Source organism: Piliocolobus tephrosceles, chromosome 6, assembly GCF_002776525.5.
Source record: "Piliocolobus tephrosceles isolate RC106 chromosome 6, ASM277652v3, whole genome shotgun sequence".
In the NCBI taxonomy this organism is placed as follows: Eukaryota; Metazoa; Chordata; class Mammalia; order Primates; family Cercopithecidae; genus Piliocolobus; species Piliocolobus tephrosceles.
The window spans coordinates 30,769,203-30,790,336 of record NC_045439.1 but is presented as its reverse complement, the minus strand read 5'-3'; the positions used below and the strand labels follow the sequence as shown (position 1 = coordinate 30,790,336).

Below are 21,134 nucleotides of genomic sequence, written 5' to 3'. Positions count from 1 at the left end.
TACATGAATATATTAGTCTGCTCAGGCTGTCATAACAAAATGCCATAGACTGAGTGGCTTAAACAACAGAAATTTATTTCTCACAGTCTGAAGGCTGAGAAATCCAAGATCAAGGTGGTGGCAAGATAGGCTTCATTCTAAGGCTTTTTTCTGTTGGCTTGTAGGTCTCTATTTTGTTGTATGCTCACATGGCCTCTTCTTTGTACATACACTGGCTGGAGTTGTCCAGGCTAGAGTGCAGTGGCGTGATCTCAGCTCACTGCATGCTCCGCCTCCTGGGTTCACACCATTCTCCTGCCTCAGCCTCCCGAGTAGCTGGGACTACAGCCACCTGCCACCGCGCCCAGCTAATTTTTTGTATTTTTAGTAGAGGCGGGGTTTCACCATGTTAGCCAGGATGGTCTTGATCTCCTGACCTCGTGATCCGCCCACCTTGGCCTCCCAAATTACTGGGATTACAGGCATGAGCCACCGCACCTGGCCACCATCTCATAAGGACACTAATCCCATTACACCAGGGCCCCACTCTCACAACTTCATCTGACTTTAATTACCTTCCAAAAGCCCCATCTCCAAATGCTATCACATTGCAGGTTAGGACTTCAACATGAGAATTTTTGAGAGAAACCAACATTCAGTCCATAACAACGGGTGTTGCTAAAAAGGCCAAAAGTTAGTTACCAAAATGCCTTTGAATAGATATTCTACAAATAGAGAAAGACAAATAATACCTGGTGACAATGGGGCTGCTGCTCTCTGGTTGAAGTTACTTCTAAGAATCAGGAGGACAATTTGCACCCATAGTGGGCGAATTCTTTCATACTCTTTCTACTTGGCAGATTTGTCTTATTTTTGCCTGTCACGTCATCTATTTCAATAATATTGCATTATCATGCTTTTATACTGACTTCCTTTTTTACCTTCCTATTTCTCCACCCGCATAAAATCAAAATCACTTAAAACTTGTGTTTTCAGATGACCTCCCTCATCATCATGTAGAAGCTAAAATAGCTGAGATCCTCTTCTGGGATCAGTGATGAACAGGGCCCATTTGGCTGCCTTCTTGGAGTACCCAGGGTAGTCACCCTTGTTCCAGGCCTCTTGAAGTCCAGCAACCACAGTGATAGCCTTTTAGCCACAGCTCTTTTCTGTGTCACTGATGACTCTCATCTCAATATTTCCCCCCACAAATTGTAAAACATTTCACAGCCCAACTTTTTCATTTTAGATATAGTAGATTGTTCCTTGGTTTTGTGTCTTATGTCTCAGTTTTCTTAATTCTTCATCTCCTGTGCTGAAAAGAGTATACTCACTGAAATAAATCACATTTATTTTTCTATTGAGGGCATTTTCAGATTTTTCCGTATCCTTGAAGTATTGGATGTGCTCTAAAACCAAGGTTTGGGTTAAATACTAGCTTAGAAAGTCACATAGACCTTATTCTTTCTTTCTTCTCTTTACTCTCTCAACCCATAGTGTTCTTTTACTATTCTGTTTTCTCCTCTTGCCTTTGAGTATATTAGCTTTCATCTGTTTTCTGGGGTTCCAGGCTGAGATTAATTACAGAAAGTGGTCTGTGAATTTGAGCTTATATGTCTTAGGAAAGATAATGAGGTTGAGGGAATGAACAGGGTAATGAGGAATAATGAAAGCTTAAAACATTTTTTTTTACTATTTTCATTTTCTTCTCCTTAGCGTTCCCGTCCACTCTCTGCCAGTGATGCGGAAATGAAAAACCTCGTGGGCTCAGCCCGGGAGAAAGGGCCAGGGAAGTTGGGTGGTTCTGTGCTTGGTCTGTCAATGGAGGAGGTAAAGATAAGTTCATTTTAGGCTTTTGTGGGGTAACACAGGTTTTAGCAAAAAGTAGTGAGTGATTCATAATATTCTTGACAAACTCATGTCTTACATTGAAAAGAGAAAGATTCAAGATAGGAGAAATGTTTTCTTAGGGGAGAACATTTTAAATGGAATTAATTTCTCCCTTCATGCTGCTTTCACATTCTTGAGTCATAAGTATCTTCCTTTGTCCTATAGCCACATGGACTCCAGTTGTCAAAATAGGTACTCATTTTATCTTATTTTTCATCTAGATCAAAGTTTTACGGAGGGTGAAGGAGGAGAATGATCGGAGAGGTGGATTTATTCGCATATTTCCTACGTCTGAGACATGGGAAATATATGGGTGAGGTGACTACCTTTTTTTTTATTCTTTACCTGAGGTCTATAGAATTAGATTAATTGTGATACACTGTCATCATTGCTCCCCCCGATGATGCTTTTCTTATTTTGTTTGTTTATTTATAATATTATTAATATTCCCCAACCCAAGAACTAGATTATTGACAGTAATTTAATATACCTGTGTATTATTTCTCCCTTTTACTCCCCTGCCTCCCTCCTAACTAGATTCCTATCCGAGGGTTAGACACTGTCTTAAACTTTGTGTTTATCATTACCTTGATTTGAAAAAAAAATTGTTTTATCTATATGTGTGTCTAAGCAATATATTGTTTTATTGAGATCTAGTTTACATGCAGTAAAATGCATCTATTTTAAATGTACAATTTGAAGATGATTTTTGGCAACAGTAGGCACCAGTTTAACCACTACTACCACCACAATGAAGATATAAAATATTTCCATCACCCTCATAGCCCTCTTTATCCCCTTTTATATTCAATCCTCCACATGACCCCGGGCTTCAGACATTATGATCTGCCTTCTATCATTACAGTTTTTCCACAGTTCCACATAAATGGAATCATACAGTGTGTACTCTTTTGTATCTGGACTCTTTTGTTCAGCATAGTGTTTTTCATATTCATATGTGTTGGTTTATGAAGAATAGTTCATTCTTTATTATTATTATATACTATTTCATTGTTTGAATATACCAGAATTAGTTGAATATACCAGAATATACCACTCATCTATTGTAGAGCATTTGGGTTGTGTTCAGTTATGGTCTCTTTTGAAGAAAGCTGCTGTGAGCATTCATGTACAATTCCCAGCACCTTTAAAATGTCTTTTTGTCATTTTCAGGCTTGCATTTTTCTGATGAGAAGCATACAGCAATTATTATCTTTGTTCTTCTATGCATAATGTCTTTTTTTCTCAGTTTGCTTTTAGAATTATCTCTTTGTAACTGATTTCCTCTTTTCTTTTCTTTCTTTTTTTTTTTTTTTTTTTTGGAGACAGGGTCTCACTTTGTTGCCCAGACTGAATGCAGTGGCACAATCTTGGCTTAATGCAACCTTGGCTTTCTGGGCTCCACTTCAAGCTATCCTGCCACCTCAGCCTGCCAGGTAGCTGGGACTACAGGTGCATGCCAACGTGCATGACTCATTTTTGTATTTTTTATAGAGATGGGGTCTCCCCTTGTTGCCCAAGCTGGTCTTGAACTCCTGGGCTCAAGTGATCCATCTGCCTTGGCTTCCCAAAGTGCTGAGATTATAGGTGTGAGACACTGTGCTTGGCCACAACTGATTTTCAACAGTTTGATTATGATGTGCCTTGGTGTCATTTTCTTCATGTTTCTTGTGTTTGGGATTCATTGAGCTTCTTCATCTATGGGTTTATAGTTTTATTCAAATTTGGAAAACTTTTGGCCTTTATTTCTTCAAATATTTTTTTCTAATGTTCTCCTTTCCTGTCTTCTTTTGAGACTCTGGTTACATGTTAACTTAGTTTATATTTTACCACAAATCTGGCTGTGCTCATGTTTTTTCAGACTTTTTTTTCTCTCTTTCTTTAATTTGGGATGGTTTTGTATTTGTGTGTGTCTCTAAGGTCATTCATCGTTTTGTCTGCAGTGCCAAATCCTCTATTAAGTGAAATTTTCATTTCAGATATTTTATTTTTCATCAGTGTTTGTGTCTCCTTTTTCTCATTTTCATTATATTCGTGATTTCCTTTACATTTTTGTTTACATGTTATAATATTTATAATAAATGTTTTAAAATACCATTTTCTGTTATCTCATTTTGGGATCTCTTTCGATAGACTGGTTTTCGTCATGTTTATGGGTCACATTTTTGTTTCTTCACATGTACAGTAATTTTTTTAATTGAATGCTAGACATTGCAAATGTTATATTGTTGAGTGTTTGGATTTTATTGTCTTCTTTAAACCCTTCTGAATTTTTTTTTTTTTTTTTTTTTTGGTCAGGCACTTAAGTTACTTGTAGATCAGCTTATCTTTTTCCGGCTTATTTTTAAGCATTGTTATGGTTCGTTTATAGTAGCTTTTTGTCTAGATCCAGGTTAGCTCCTCCACTAAAGACTCTTTTGGAGTTGTCTGTTAAATTACCCCCACGTTCAGTGAGATCTTTTCATTCTGTCTGGTGGAAACTCAATTTGCAACCTCATGTGAACTCTGGGAATTATTCAGCTTACACCTTACCTTCTCCTTAATTTGTTCTTTATTCTGATAGTTGCGCTTTACTCAGCCTTGTGGACTTTCACCCTATACCTAAGCAGATTTGTATTCACCCGAAGATTCAAGGGGTCCCTCATGATGATTTTTGGGTATCTTCTTCTGCACAACTTCTTCTGCAGGACATTGCTTTGAAAATTCTAGCCACTCCCTAGAAATCTGATTTCTGTTATCTCTTTTCAGAGACAGTTGGGCTCTATTTGCATTTCCTCTCTTTCTATATAGTCTGGAAATTGCCTTTAGGCAGAAATGTAGGGCAGTTGTACTTCGTGTATTTCCCTCTGTCAGAGATCACAGTCCTGTGCTGCCAGTTGTTTAATAAAAAATAGTTATTTCGAATAACTTGTAAACTTTTCTAGCTGTTTATGGTAGGAGAGCTTGTCCTGTAACAGTTATCCTCTCATGTATAGAATCAGAATTCTATTGTTTTGTTTTAATCACTTTAAAACTTTTTCTTAAAAAAAAAAAAAAAAAAAACATGTTCTATGTACTCTTGCTTTTTTCATTCAGCATTTTATAATTCAGGTTCATGTTACATATATTTGCAGTTCATTTTTTTCAGTGCTTTATTATATTTACTGTATGTTCATATTGCTGTTAATTTTTCTGTTCTCCTATTGTTGAAGATTTGACTTATTTCTGGGCTTTTGCTGTTAAGGACAGCTGCGGTGCAAATATTCTTGTATGCGTCTGCTGGGCATGTATCTAGGAGTGGAATTACTAGGCCTTAAAATATGTGAACCAGTAAGTGGCTTAGTGTTGCTCATTTCAGATCCCTTGCTGAAGTGTTTGTATAGGCTCAGTGCCTTAAAACATGTGAATGTTCCGTTTTAAAAGATAATGCTTTAGGAAAAAAGGTCATGCTAAATTGTTTCCCAAAGTGACTGTGTCAACTATCAGCAATGTATGAGAGAGTCTGTTGATCCATATCTTCTCCAATTACAATACTGTCGGACTTCTTAAGTTTTGTCCATCTAGTGGGAGTAAAATATCTTATTTTGGTCTTGATTTGCATTTCTATGATTGCTAGTAAGGTTGAGACTCTTTGTACTTGTTTACAGGCAACACGCTTTCCTCCTCTGGTGACTGCATTTTAACCTAGTTGGGATGTTCGTGGTTCTAAGTACAGAGGCAGAACTTAGAAGAATAAAAAAAAAAAAGCCATTTTATAAAATTTGCTTGTTTGTTTTGAAAACCTAGCTGTTCATAGAGAAATCATCCTTTTATCTTTTAAAATATGCTATTCATGTAGTTATACCTTATAAAGACCTAGGAATTCAACAGAAAAATATTCCATGGGTTTTCTTGAAAATTATATATATATATAGAAATGTTTTTGTTAAAACTTGAATTTTTACATTTCTGAGAAAGCATATATTTTAATTAATGAAAGGGGGACCCTTTACTTTTGAGTATTTCCAGATATAGGACCTTACTTTGAGTATCTTTTTCTATGGAATCAATTTCAAATAATCTTGGGGTCTCTTAAGGAAGTCCAACAATGATATCTTTCTTTGCTAGGTTGGTTTTGAACCAGTTGAGAAATAAAACAAGGACTAAAATAGATGGAAACCAAAATACTTTATTTTTTACTGATAAAGTATAGGTTGGGGGAATTGATTATAACTGTCTGCAAGCAAATGCACTTCCTGTTAAGCTTCAGAATTGGACAGACTTATATTCCTATTGTAAGCAAGGTTGGTCTGAGCCATGTATGGAGAGTGCTGACCCTATAGGAGCAGTAGAGGATATGTATTTCCTAAGGGGGGAGTAGCTCCCAAGAGAAAAAAGAGAGGTGCTCAGTACATCATTTTCTGTTTATTTTTCCTAAATTACCAATCACATTGGTAAGTTACTCTAACTCTCTTGGTGCATTCTGAGAAAAGAGGCTCAATTAATATTCATACTAATTGAACTGCCTTTACATAGAATGTGGGAGATATGTTTATCTACTAACAAATGTGCCATTTTATTAATACATGTATATTATCAACAAATGTCTAGCACTATGCTTGGTTCTTTGGCGTATAAAATAAATATCAGGTGGGATCCCTGTCGGTTGACAGTTAACAGTATGTTTATGGAAAATTACTTACACATATAATAAGAATAGCTCTATTACTTTATTCTTAATAATGTTCTTAATAATAAGAAGAGCTCATATTTGTATAGCTTTTTGTAATTTTAATGCACTTTGTATACTTCATTATTTCACTCACATTTTAATGACAGGGAGGGACACTAAGGCTCAGTAAAACAATGTGACTTGTCCATAACCACACAGTGAGACTTGGGTCAGATATTCTGATCTAGATCCTCCTTTTTTCCTGCTGCATTATACAGCTTTCCTAGAACAAAAAGTTTGCTCTGTATGCACAGTTTATGACAGGTCCTCAGGCGTACAGTAAAGACATGGTAGGGCATATCAGGGAAGGCTTTGTACAGCAGGGTCAAATTGATCTGCTTTTTGAAGGGTGTAGTACAGTAGAAAACTCCTTATCAGCAGAGGATTATCAGCAGAGGATACCTTCCAAGAGCCCCTGTGGATGCCTGAAACTGGACAGTACCAAACACTTGATCCTTAAGCAACGTGGATTTGAAGTAAAGTTATACATGGATTTTCTTCGAACTCTGCCACCCCGAGACAGCAACTAGATCTTCTTCCTCCTCCTTACGATTTTCTTAATACATTTTATTTTCTCTAGCTTACTTATTGTAAGAATACAGTATGTAATACATATAACATGCAAAATGTGTGTTAATCCACTTTTTATGTTATCGTTAAGCCTTCGGGTAAACAGTAGGCTATTAGTAATTAACTTTTTGGGAAGCAAAAGTTATATGCGGATTTTTGACTCTGTGGCGGGGCCAGTGCCCCTAAACCTCACGTTGTTCGAGGGTCAACTATATGTACTATGTTTTTTCCTATATATGTACCCATGATAAAGTTAAATTTATTAATTAGGCACAGGAAGATATTAACAGGAACTAATAATAAAATAGAGCAAATAAAACAATATTCTGTAATACAAGTTATGTGAATGTGGCCCCTCAAATATCTTACTGTTCTGTACTTACCCTTCCTTTTGTGATGATGTGAGATGATACAGTGAGATGAGATGAAGTGAGGCGAATGCCGTAGGCATTGTGACATGGTGTTAGGCTACTGTTGACTTTCTGTATTCCTGAATGTGTGCACCTATCCCTTACTTGCAGTAAATGGCTTAGTGTCACTCATTTCAGATCCCTTGCTGAAGTCTTTGTATCAGCCCAGTGCTTTCTCACGTGACACACTGCTGTCACTTGTTCATGTCTTCCACACCAAAATTTAATGTCTTTTCCACCTGAGCACTTACCATGCACTATGGCCATCACTTTTGCAGTCTGAGGTGTGACAGCAAAACTAGCATGAATTTCTTTCTTCTTCTTCACGATATCATGGATAGAAAATTTGTTTTTATTTTAGCAGCTCCAGCGTATGATTTCTTTTTCCTTAAGTCAAGAACTTTTACCTTTTTCACCAAAAGGGAGCACTTTACAGTTCTTCCTTTGCATATGCAGATTGCCAGCATCACTACTCTTGTCTATTGGGGCCATTATTAAGTAAAATAAGGTTCTTTGAACACAAGCACTGCTAAGTGATTCATGGGCCTGGAGTGTCTACAGTGCAGAGATGCTAGACAAAGGGATGATCCACATTCCTGGTGGGAACGAGCAGAATGCATGAGATTTCATCACGCTCCTCAGGACAGTACATAATTTATAATTTATGAATTATCTCAGGAATTTTCCATGTAATATTTTCAGACTTTCGTTTACTGTGGGTAACTGAAACAAGAGGGAGGACCACTGCATAGATGTAGAGGAGATATGGGGAGAAGGTATCCAGTCAGAGGCAAAAGATCAGTGGGAGCTATGAGAGTGTTACTGGAAAGGGGTCCCAATCCAGACCCCAAGAGAGGGTTCTTGGATCTTGTACAAGAAAGAATTCCGGTGAGTCCATATGGTAAAGTGAAAGTACGTTTATTAAGAAAGTAAAGGAATAAAAGAATGACTGCTCCATAGGCAGAGCAGCCCAAGGGCTGCTGGTTGCCCATTTTTATGGTTATTTCTTGATTGTATGCCAAACAAGGGGTGGATTATTCATGCCTCCCCCTTTTAGACCATATAGGGTAACTTCCTGACATTGGCATGGCATTTGTAAACTGTCCTGGTGCCCGTGGGAGTGTAGCAGTGAGGACAACCAGAGTTCCTCTCGGTGCCATCTTCGTTTTGGTGGGTTTTAGCTGGCTTCTGTACTGCTCCCTGTTTTATCAGCAAGATGTTTATGAGTGGTATCATGTACGGACCTCCTGTCTCATCCTGTGACTTAGAATTCCTAACCATCTGGGACAATGCAGCCCAGTAGGCCTCAGCCTCATTTTACCCAGCCCCTATTCAAGATGGAGTTACTCTAGTTCAAACGCCTCTGACAAGAGCATTCTAGGGAGACTTGGCTGACTCTACTGTAGGATCCGTGTCGGGCAACTGTGTGGAGAGAGTGTGAATGAATTGATGTTACAGATGATCCAACTTTTGAAAGTTTGGAAGAGAAAGTATTTGCCTTTAGCAGTAGACATCTAGGAGCCACTGAAAGCTCCTAAGTTAGGGAATAACATGATTGAAACAGTCTCTTATCTACATTTTCAGGCCCTTTATGCGTCTCCTATTCCCAGTTTCATTTGACCTATATATAAATTTTTGTTAATTTTTCTTTTATCTTTCAGTCTTATTTTCTGAATTTAGCATATTACCTGTTAATCCAAGAAATGCTGGTTTTTCTTTGTTTTCTAAATTAAATCCTCTTTTTCCTTATTCTTTTTATTCTATTTGTTTCTATTCTAGTGTCTTTTTTTTTTTTTTTTTTTAATTATACTTTAAGTTCTAGGGTACATGTGCATAACGTGCAGGTTTGTTACATATGTATACATGTGCCATGTTGGTGTGCTGCACCCATCAACTCGTCAGCACCCATCAATTCATCATTTATATCAGGTATAACTCCCCAATGCAATCCCTCCCCCCTCCCCCCTCCCCATGATAGGCCCCATTGTGTGATGTTCCCCTTCCCGAGTCCAAGTGAGCTCATTGTTCAGTTCCCACCTATGAGTGAGAACATGCGGTGTTTGGTTTTCTCTTCTTGTGATAGTTTGCTAAGAATGATGGTTTCCAGCTGCATCCATGTCCCTACGAAGGACGCAAACTCATCCTTTTTAAATTTGATCAACAGTCTTTTCCTTTGCCACTTTACAAACAGTATATTTCTTTAAAAACAGTATATAAGTACCCTGTTACTTCTGTGCTTGATTCATGGTGTTATTTCTACATTTTCCTCTTGAACTAGCTTAAGAAATAACCGGTTTCTTTCTTTGCCTTTCAGGTCCTACCTCGAGCATAAGACCTCAATGAACTATATGCTGGCAACACGCCTCTTCCAGGACAGGTAGAGATTTGCTAAACTTTAAATTTAGGACTAGATCACAAGATTAAAAGAAAGTACATGTAAAAGAAGGAAAGAGACCTTATAAAAGTCTTTATGTAAAATCTCTGCTAGAAAAAAAAGCCCTGTAGAAATGATGATATCATGACTCATTTTTCCAGAATTTATCATGAACTCTCAGCACTTTGTAACATTTCCAAAAGACAAAAATTAAACTATAACGATCTTTGAGCAATTTTACCAGATGCCTTAAACTTTATTCTTCTTTAAGGAAGGCCTTTACTCAGTGCCATTATACTTTAGATGCAGTTTTGATAGACATGATTATTTGTTTTTCTAGACCAGAAGAGATTAGAATTATCAGATTGGAAAAAGTGGAGGGGAGGTAATTCATAAAGTAAATACACTGAAACTTTTATAAGAAATGACAACTGATAATCTCAATACAAGGGAAAACAGAAGGAAATGATGGAAAACAGACATTGGAATTTAAATAGCACAGCAATCAGGGCTGCTTAGTTCCACATACTTTTAGCCCCTGAGACATAACTGCATTGCACTATAGTTCATTAATTGATTATCAAAATACGGCACCCTAGTTATTTAGAGAAACCTATATTATTTTGATGTAGGTTTCAAAAAAATCCTTTTTTGAAGGATTCTTAAAATAGATACTCATATTTTAACCATCTGCAATTTCATGATCTAGTATCAGGAAATACATGGGATTTGCAATTTGTCTCTATAAATTTGTGATAATTATGATTAAGTAATGTAGGTTCTAAAGAAAGAGATCTTTGGATTTACGTAGAAGACACAATCTCACTTCTTTATATATATAAAACTTGTGGGTTTTTCCTCCCCTCTATGAAAACTTTTACAAGGTTTCTTTTACCTTTAGAGTTTAGATATGTTACCAGGATGTGTTCTGATACGTCATTTTTCATTATTTTGGTTATGCAGTGAGTGCAGCCTTTCAGTCTTTCAGCTGTGGGAAGTATTTCCCTTATCCTTTCTTTACTCTCCTTGTGGAATTCCTGTTAGATAAATTTTGGCTATACCCTCCGTATTTCTTTACTGTTTTTATACTTTTGGTTTTGCCTCTTAGCTTTAAATTCTTGGAGATTTCTTGGATTTTGTTTTCCAGAACTAAATTGATCTTCAACCATATCTATATCATTATTTATTACCCACACAGGATAGGGGTGTTTAATTTAGTTTTTTATTTTGGCAAGTGTGTTTTTAATATACAAGAACTATTTTTGCTTTTTGATTAGTTTTAGTATTTCATGGATGTAATGTCTTTTCAAATCTCTATTTTAGATTGTTTAAAGTTCCTTTCTGTTTTTTGCATTATTTTAATTCTTGTGGATTAGTTGTATTTATTCATCTTTTTCTAGTTTTAACTTTTATATATCTGCAAATGTATGGTGATCTTTGTCCAGTCATATTTAGAAGTAATGAACTGTTTGCTTAAGACAGCTAGTTTGTTTCACAGGTTATGTAGGTCTGTTTCTGAACTGACGTGGACCCTGCGCTTGAGGCTGGATCTTTCTATACTTGGGTTTCCCAGGAAGGGGAAAGAGGGCAGAGTAGGCATTGTGGGGACCACTACATTAGCCAAAATGAGGAAGCATCTGCCTAGGAGTAGCCAAAACTAAACAATTTGAGATGTAATAATACATGTGCCTCTTTGTTAACATATTGAATAGTAAGACCTAGCAGCAGATCTGATACCTACCATAATTTCAAAGAATTATAAATATTGACATTATTTCAAAATTGTTGTAATAATTCTAAAGTAATATGAAAATAGATGCATTATTTCTTTTGGTAATGAAGTCACATTAATCCACTACTGTGGATAATTTCCTACATTTATATGGAGGAAATGCTAAATTTCAATTAGAGGATGTAAGTTTTTTTCTATCCAAGTTTGTATACTCCCTGCATTCTTTCTTCAGGCCCCAGTTAACAGCTCCTGCTTATGAAGCATTCTAAAAACTTTGATTAAGAAAAACATAATTTTCCCTGTTTAGCTAAGAAAAACCCTCATGATCTACCCATGCCTACCTTTTTAGCCTAATCATCACCTTTCCACACCAACTCATGGCCATTTCTACTTGCTCTTTTATACATCCTTGTTCTTACAAACTCCCCTTCTTTTGGAATGGCCTTCAATCCATCCCTAAATTCTTCTAGCTTTGTCCTTCCTTCTCTATCCTAGATCAGGAAGAGGTACACCCAGCCCTTCTTTTATTCTAACTCAGTCTAATTTAGATTCCCAGATTGTATAATTGCTTGTTGACTAATTTGTACTTTCCAGGTTGGCTCTTAAGAGTAGGTACTTTGTTGTGTTCATCTTTGTCAGTATCAAGAACCTACCACGTGGTAGGCACACACACGGAAACATGGAAACATGCTTTGAAAAATATGAGACTGTGTTTGTAGCAAGTCCTCATATCTTCCAATAAATCTGTTCTCTCATCAGTCTGAATGGATGTTTTCTTTCTTGCAAATCTAATTAATTTTGTTATTGTTAGAAGCACTTTCAAACTAATTCTCTACTCATTTCTTTTAGGTTACTTTTGACTACCTTCCTTACCTTCTTGACTCCTCCCCAGCCTACCCACCCTGTCCTGGCAAACAGTGTCTTATATACTGTCTTACACTATGGCAGTAGCTTTAACCCTGGCTTATGTCCCATTCACCCCACCCCACCCCCCACCCCCACCCAGAGTGAAGTATTGGTACTTACTAAAAGCTGCCCAGGTAATTATAATGTAAAGTCATGATTGCAAATTACTGGAGAAAACCATTATCTGGGTGAAAAACTTAAAATCATTTTGAGACTTTCTGATGATTACCTGACAATATCAGGACATTAACATGGATAGAAAACATGGGAAAGGAAAGACAAAACATCTTGGTGAAGACTTAACTTTTCACTGGATTTTTCTTTACATATCATCTACATTGCATTTGTCTCTACAAAAACACCAATATCAAAACATGTTATGTGACTCTATATAATATTTTTGAAATGACACAATTTTAGAATGGGGACCAGATTAATGGGGCAGGGTTTAAGAGGTATGGGTAGTTATAAAAGGGCAACATAGGGGATCTTTGTGGTAATGTAATCACTGAGTATCTTTTCTGTGGTGGGTAGATGAACCTACATAGGCAATAAAAGTGTACTGAATTAAAAACACATGTACATAAATGAGTACAGGTAAAACTGGGAACTTTTTTTTTTTTTTTTTTTTGAGACAATGTCTCACTCTGTTGCCCAGGCTGGAGTGCAGTGGTGCAATCTTGGCTCACTGCAACCTCCTCCTTCCGGGTTCAAGCGATTCTCCTGCCTCAGCCTCCCAAGCAGCTGGGCTTATGGGCTCATGACACCACATGCGGCTAATTTTTGTATTTTTTAATAGAGACGGAGTTTTGCCATGTTGGCCAAGCTGGTCTGGAACTCCTGGCCTCAAGTAATCCACTCGCCTCGGCCTCCCAAAGTGCTAGAATTATAGCGTGAGCCACTGTCCACCCGGAAATTTGTTAAGAGTGTTAAATGAAAGGAAATTGAATCAGAGTGTTTTAAAAGAAAAACAAAACCCTATTTTAACATGAATAGCACTCAATTTGTGTGGTTAGAGCCCAGCCCTAGTTTAGAGACAATGGAGAGTATCTTTTTTCAGTAGAGGTTTGTTGTTGTTGTTGTTGTTGTTGTTTTCTTTTTTTGAGATGGAGTCTCGCTCTGTTGCCCAGGGTGGAGTGCAGTGGCACGATCTTGGCTCACTGCAACCTCTGCCTCCCAGGTTCAAGTAATTCTCCTGCCTCAGCCTCCCAAGTAGCTGAGATTACAGGTGCACACCACTACGTCTGGCTAATTTTTTGTATTTTAGTAGAGATGGGGTTTCACCGTGTTGCCCAGGCTGGTCTCAAACTCCTGAGCTCAAGCAGTCCCCCTGCTTTGGCCTCCCAAAGTGCTAGGATTACAGGCGTGAGCCAATGCGCCCAGCCTTTTAATACAGAACTTTTTTTTTAATTGTGGAAAATATATTTCTGATGAGCATCTCTTTTGAACCCTGTGAGAATTGAACTTGGTTTCTTTTCCTAAAACAGTTCAATGAAAGTAGAAAGAGCACTGCAGTTTGAGACCTAAGCCAGGGGCTCAGATGTCAGCCCTTTAAGCTCTGGCCATGACAGGTCAAAAAAGTATCTTATCCTGCTCCTTTCTATAAATGGAGCTAATTAACAACCTTCTTCACAGGGTTGTTGTGATGAATAAGCAGTTTGCTTTGTAAATAGATAAACAAATACAAATAATTATTATAATTTTTCTCTAAAATTTGTTTTTCCTCTCTCTTTTGTTTTTTATTGATGTCCCTCCAGCTCACACCACTCTACTCTTTTATGAGAATGTTCTCAATGTATCTGTCTGCTTTTCTGCAAAGATGCCCTCCTTGGCCTAATTTCATGTTGAATTTCTGTATTAAAAATTTCTGGAGTGCATGTGTGTGTGAACTCAAGAGAGACTATCTGAATAGCATTCTCTAACCCAGTTGTCCTTTCTGCTTCTGTAGGGGAAACCCAAGAAGAAGCTTATTGACAGGAAGAACACGGTAATTGCCTTTTAAAAGTTGAGAAATTCTTTCCATGTGCATAATATGTGACCGTGCACAGACTAAGCATAATACCTTATATAACCATTTTTAGTTTGGTTCAGCCCAAATAGTAACATACAATTTTTTTCTATTGAAAAAGTGTTTTGTGGCCACTTTTTACAAACAAAGTTTGAGATTTACTTCACTATAGCTACAGGTATACTATTCTAACTGAAGATGGTATTCTCGTTTAGCTGTGTAAGAGAATTAATGAGATTTTGAAACTACTGTCATGTTAGATTCAAGTAAGAGTTTGTGTTTTGGCCTTGACATGCCTGAGGCACACAGCTCTGTGCCTCATGGTACAGAAGAGAACCTGTTTCTAGTTTGCCACAGAACTGAAAGTATACAAAACACCGGTGGACTTTCATTTAGGCAGAGAGCCCTTTAAAGCATAAATCTAATTTTTCTTTAAAGAAGGAATATATTATGATTCTCATTTAGTTAAGGGAAAACTCAAATAAATCAAGTTTGTAGCTTGTTTCCAAATAGAAAGTCACCCTTGGTGTATAAGTTTTCTCTAGTTTTGAGTCGAGAAATACGCTTCGTATAACATACTGCTGTTAATTTGAAAATTGAGAAAAAAGAAAAAAATCCTAAACATTAAGAATATATGAAGATCACTGAGTTCTGTTCTTCATTTTTTGGCACTCATTTTATATTGCCATCAATAGGGATTTTGGGCTCTGTAAAGGTGTAAGCAAATGCAAGCTGGCATATGATAGATCATATGCTGGAGCGTGAAACAAGCCCTAATATATTTAAAAGGATTAAAATGATACAGAGTATGTTCTTTGGCCACAATAGAATTGAATATCAATAACAATAGAAAATCTTCACATACTTGGGGATTAAACAACATTTCTAAATAATCCGTGGGTCAAAGAAGAAATGATGAGGAAAGTTAGAAAATACTTTGAACTGAATGATAGTAAAAATATGTCAAGTTATGTACACTACAGCTAAAGTAGTACTTTGGGGGAAATTATAAGTTTAAATGCTTACCTTAGAAAACTGAGGACTGAGATTAGTGTTCTAATGTTTAAGAAACTGAAAAAAGCAGAGTAAGTAGAAGAAAGTAGTAGAAGTAAGTAGAAGAAAGGAAAGGCAGAAATCAAATATAAAACAAACAATAAAGAATATTAACAAAATCCAAAGTGTGTTCATTGATAAGGTAGCATAATTGATAAACCGTTAGGTAGACTGATCTATAATAAAGAGAAAAGACAGTAATTACCAATATCATCAGATAGAAAAGAGAGGATTTCACTATAGATTCAACAGACATAAAGTGGATACTAAGGTGGGGAAAAAGGTTATTAAGGCAATATTATTAGCAACTTTATTCCATTACTTTGACAACTTAGATGAAATGACAATTCTTTGTGGTGGGGGGGAATGTGGAGGCGAACACCAAAACTGATACCAGCTGAAGTAGAAATTTTGAAAAGCCCTGTATCTGTTGAGAAAATTGAATTTGTAATGAAAAACTTTCCTGTAGAGAAAACTCTGGGCTCTCTGGTTTCACTATTGAATTCTATCAAGCATTTGAGGAATAATAGCACCAATCTTATACAGATTCTTTTAAGAATATAGGAAGGGACACTTCCCAGTTCATCTTATGATACCAGCGTGACTGTGATGCCAAAACCTGACAAAGACATTAAAATAGAAGAAGAGAAAATTACAGGCTAATATCCTTCGTGAACAAAGACACAAAATTTTTTAATATTAGCAAATCTAATCTGCCAATATAAAAAGGATAATACATATGACTGAGATTTTCCCCAGTATTCCCCAGTATTGCTTAACGTTTGAAAATTAGTCATTGAAATTCACCATATTTATTACAGGGGAAAAAATAGATTTATCTTTTCATTAGATATCCCAAAAAAGCAACTGATGAAATTCAACACATATTTTTGAGAAAAACTCAGCAAATCAGAAATAGAAGGAAACTTCTTTAATTTGATAAAGGCCTTACATGAAAAACCTATTACTATCATCATATTCAGTAAAATATTGAAGGCTTTTTCTGTATGATTTGTAATAGGGCAAGATGTCCACTCATACCACTTTTATTCACATTGTACGTTAGTATAGTAAAGCAAGGCAGCAAAAAAGAAATGCACACAGATTGGAAAGGAGGAAGTAAAATGTCTATTTTTGGATGACATAATCAGGTTAGTAGAAAATCCTAAGGCATCTGTAACTACAAGAACACAGAAGTGAACTTAGCAAGGTCTTAGGATACAAGATCGGCATACTAAAATCAATTGTATCTTAATGTACTAGTAGTAAATAATTGGAAAATGAAATTTTAAATTATATTTACAACAGCATTTGAAAATATGAAATACTTAGGAATAAATGTAACAAAACATGTTTAATACCTATACAGTAAAAACTATTAAATAATACTGAAAGAAATTTAAAAAGACCTAAATAAATGGAGAGATATGCCATATTTGTCGATTAGAAGAATTAATATAGTTAAAATAGCCATTTTCCTCAAACTGATGTAAAGATCCAGTGCAATCTCAATCATTATTCTGGTGGATTTTTTAAAAGAAACGGACCAACATTTAAAAATTTATATTCAAATACAAAGGACTCAGAATATCCAAAGTAATCTTGAAAAAGACTTAAAGTACTTGACCTAAATACTGTAATTGTACAGTATTCAAGATATTGGCAAACTGATCACATTGAAACAGAATAGAAAGCCCAGAAATAGACCCACATTTATATGGTCAAAGTAATCCAATGGTGAAAGGAAATTATTTTTTTAAAATGGGGATGGAACAACTGAATATCATATTTTTAAAAATGAACCCCAACCGCTGTCTTCCATAGAAATTAGAGATGATTCATAGATATAAAAACTATTACTATAAAACCTATTGAAGAAAACATAATATCTTTGTGACTTTGGGCTTGGCTGTTTTTAGACATGACACAGAAAGCAATAAAACACAAATAATGTTATATTTTCTCAAGATTAAAAACTTTGTTATAAGATACTGTTAGGAAGATGATTTGGCAAGCCACTAACTGAGTGGAAATACCCATCAAACATATCTGTCAAAGGATTGATATCTAGGAACTATCAAGAACTCCCACAACTCAATAATAAAAAGACCGTCCACCCGGTTACAAAAGGGTAAAGTGTTTGAACAGACCCTTCAAAAGGAAGACATATGAGTAGCCAATATGCTCATGAAAATGTGCTTAACAACATTAGTTATTAGGGAATGACAAATTAAGATCACAGTATACCACTGAACATCTAGCAGAATGGCTGATACTATACTGACAATACTAAATGTTGGTAAGGATGTGGAACTAACACAACTGTGATAAATCGTCGTTGACAGCATAAACCGGTACAGGCACTCTAGGAAGAGACTGGCAGTTTGTTAGAAATACACAAATTTCACTTTGAGATCTACACTGAAGAAAAACGGCTTGTACAAACACGTTCATAGTAGATTTATTCATAATGCTCCAAAACAGAAAACAACCTAGGTGTCCAACAAGAGAGCAGATAACTGTGGGTTATTCAGACAGTGACCTATTGCTCAGAAGTAAAATGGGATGAATACTGATACACACATGAGTGAATCTCAAAAGCATGCTGAATGAAAGAAGCCTTGCACAAAACAGTTCATACTGTATGGTTTCATTTTTATGAAATTCTAGAACAGGCAAAACTAATACATGATGAAAAATTCACAACTGTGATTACCTTTAGGACGTTAGGGAAGGATTGAGTGGGAAGTGGCATGAGAACTTCTGAGGTGATAGTAATGTTAAGAGTTTAGGTTATAAAGCTCTAGACATCTGTCAGAACTCATTAAGTGGACATTTAATATTTGGATATGTCACTGTACGTAACTTTTAGCTTACCAAACACAGTTCTATAAAATAATTATTGAACTCTAGATAGTAATGATATGCATGTTGAAATGTTTAGGAGCAAAATGCAGTGATGTCTCTAACTTTGAATTGCTTTAAAAACTAGATAGATTGATGTATGGATGGAGGGATGTATGATTGGATATATACGTAACAAAACAAAATATAGTAAAATGTTAATTGTAGAAACTAGGTGGTAGGTAGGTATATGGTTGTTCACTGCACAATTCTTTAAACTTTTGTTTAAATATTTCCAAAAAAAAATGTTGGGGGCCGGGCGTGGTGGCTCACACCTGTAATCCTAGCACTTTGGGAGGCAGAGGCAGGCAGATCAAGAGGTCAGGAGATCGAGACCATCCTGGCCAATATGGTGAAACCCCATCTCTACTAAAAATACAAAAAATTAGCCATGCGCGGTGGCACATGCCTGTAGTCCCAGCTACCCGGGAGGCTGAGACAGGAGAATAGCTTGAACCCAGGAGGCAGAGGTTGCAGTGAGTCGAGATGGCGCCACTGCACTCCAGCCTGGGCGACAGAGAGAGACTCCATCTCAAAAATAAATAAATAAATAGTTGGAAAAAGTAAATGAAAAAGACGTAGCTAAAAGATAATCAACTCATTTTTAGGAAATTCAGTTGTTTATTAACCAATATTTATGGCAGGTCAGCTGTGTGCTGGACTGTCTCATAAGCATCTAAGATACAGTGATACAAGACAAACATGGTCCTTGCCCTCATAGAACTATTATTCTGGCCTATCGGATTTATACTTTACCCAACATTCCCTGTCCTCCATCCCTTGTACTATTTAGGATTTATCTGTTTATCCAGGATCTCTTAGTTCCTAGTTGTTATTTTAAAATATCTTTAGAGAAAGAGATTTGTAGTAGCCTCTCCATATCTCTGAGCTTTTAGCATTCATGTTTTCAAAAGTTTATTTTTTGAGTTTTTGTTGATAAAAAGAAATCTTTTTTCCTAAAGAATGGAGTTCTTGACAATGTAGACAGTATAATGTAGACAATATAAACTCTTGTTTTTTTAATGAACAGTGCTTCATGAACGTAAACACTGGGCTTTAATTTATTAGGGTGTTGAATTAACTTCCACTCATTTAATTAGAATGACCTCAGACATTAAATTGTCTCCAACCACATTAAGTTTTTAAGAGACATGTCTTTGGAGAGAGAGTTTGTGTGTTTATGAGATAACGATGTCGGTGTTAAACTATGCCCATGTTTGTCCATACGGTTTCCAAATTTGACCAAGTTAAAAAAAAATACAAAATTGACCAAGTTAGCCAGACATTATTAAATACATTGTTTAAATGATTTTATTTTTCTATCAGATTTATTTTATTTTCTTTATTATTGAAGTGGCTAAAAGTTTATTTCTCTCTCTCTGTGTGTGTGTGGATGTGTGTGTGTTTGTGTGTGTGTGTGTGTTTACTCTTTGGGACTCTGATAAAATACATTTGAACTATTTTTAAAGTTCGTTGATTTGCTTCCCATTTCTGCTCCCAGTGCCAGGACCTTCCTGCTTTTGGCTCTGTGTCCTACTCTGGAGACAAATCCTCCAAAAGACTTACCATCCATTCCATCCACCCAGAAATCCCTATCAAAAAGGTCCTAAATAGACCAAATGACACAGCCTTTTTTATTACACTCAGAGACTGAAAACTCCCAGAGGAGTTAGGATGATTTCTTGACCTTAAAGGGAACACACTTTGAGTTATAGAGAGGTCAGAGCCAACCGATTAGATTTTGAGGTTGGGCGTAGAGAGTTGGCTACATGATTTCAGTCACTGATACAGATACTGCTTTTCTGACCTGGTGACCCAGAGCTCTCTCTTTGATGACTTGGTTATGGCTGCCTCTCCTGTATTTTGCTCAGTCCTTGTATAGATTGGGCCTCATATCAGTCACTCCCTGATTTGTGATTTGTCTTACTTTAATGCCTAATGTATCTGGTGCCAGCCCCCTTTCCACATCCTATTTCTCATTCTTGACCTGATTTATTTGGCCTTGTCCTATCTCTGCTTCTTTCCCTTGTCTGTGCCTCTGACTCTAACTCCTGACCTGTACTTAATGCCTGTAAAGTCCCTGCCACCTTGCTTCACCTTCTGCTGTAGCTAATTAGGATCTTAAAGGAGGGTGGGTGCCTTGGCATTTCCTCATGTTGGGATGCTTGAGACTTGGTGAGTCCCTAGGGCTTGGTAATTTTTCACTAAGACACTTCTATGCGTGTCAGTCAACTTGGTGCTTTCTCGCATATTCACAGATCATCAGCCTTTCTTCCCTTCATCTGAACCTCTGCTAAATCTGTATTGTTTAGATTTTATATACGTTCAAAAGTATATTTATAAAATGCTGAGTAAGTTATAATGGATAGAAATGAAACAAACACCATTTGCCACCACTCAAGAATTAAAATGTTGTCATTTTTAAGGTATAAAGTATTTTAAGCATAAGGTGTTGGGTGGCACTTTATAATCCCTGCAGTAAAGTAATAATCAGTATCACTGAATACTTAAAGGTCTTAAACATTGTCTTCAGCCACATATCTTTTTCAGAATATTTAGTAAATTCAAATGGGTCACTAGTGAGGTTTTAACGTAGATTCTAGTGTTCCTCTTTATCT

The 21,134-nt window shown here is 36.4% G+C and overlaps 1 protein-coding gene across 11 annotated transcripts in view; it reads left to right on the top strand.

The window, feature by feature from the left end:
- The window catches only part of TTLL5 (tubulin tyrosine ligase like 5), a 301,096-nt gene that overhangs the window by 78,965 nt on the left and 200,997 nt on the right, over positions 1-21,134 (top strand). For 6 of the 11 annotated variants that reach the window (XM_023184475.2, XM_023184441.2, XM_026455695.1 and 3 more), the window contains 4 exons: positions 1,696-1,809; positions 2,091-2,182; positions 9,854-9,916; positions 14,500-14,538. In XM_023184475.2, the coding sequence (XP_023040243.2) occupies positions 1,696-1,809; positions 2,091-2,182; positions 9,854-9,916; positions 14,500-14,538 (308 nt within the window). The remainder of the gene's footprint in view (positions 1-1,695; positions 1,810-2,090; positions 2,183-9,853; positions 9,917-14,499; positions 14,539-21,134) is intronic. The other 5 variants (XM_023184491.2, XM_023184480.2, XM_023184466.2 and 2 more) reach the window with 1 other exon arrangement.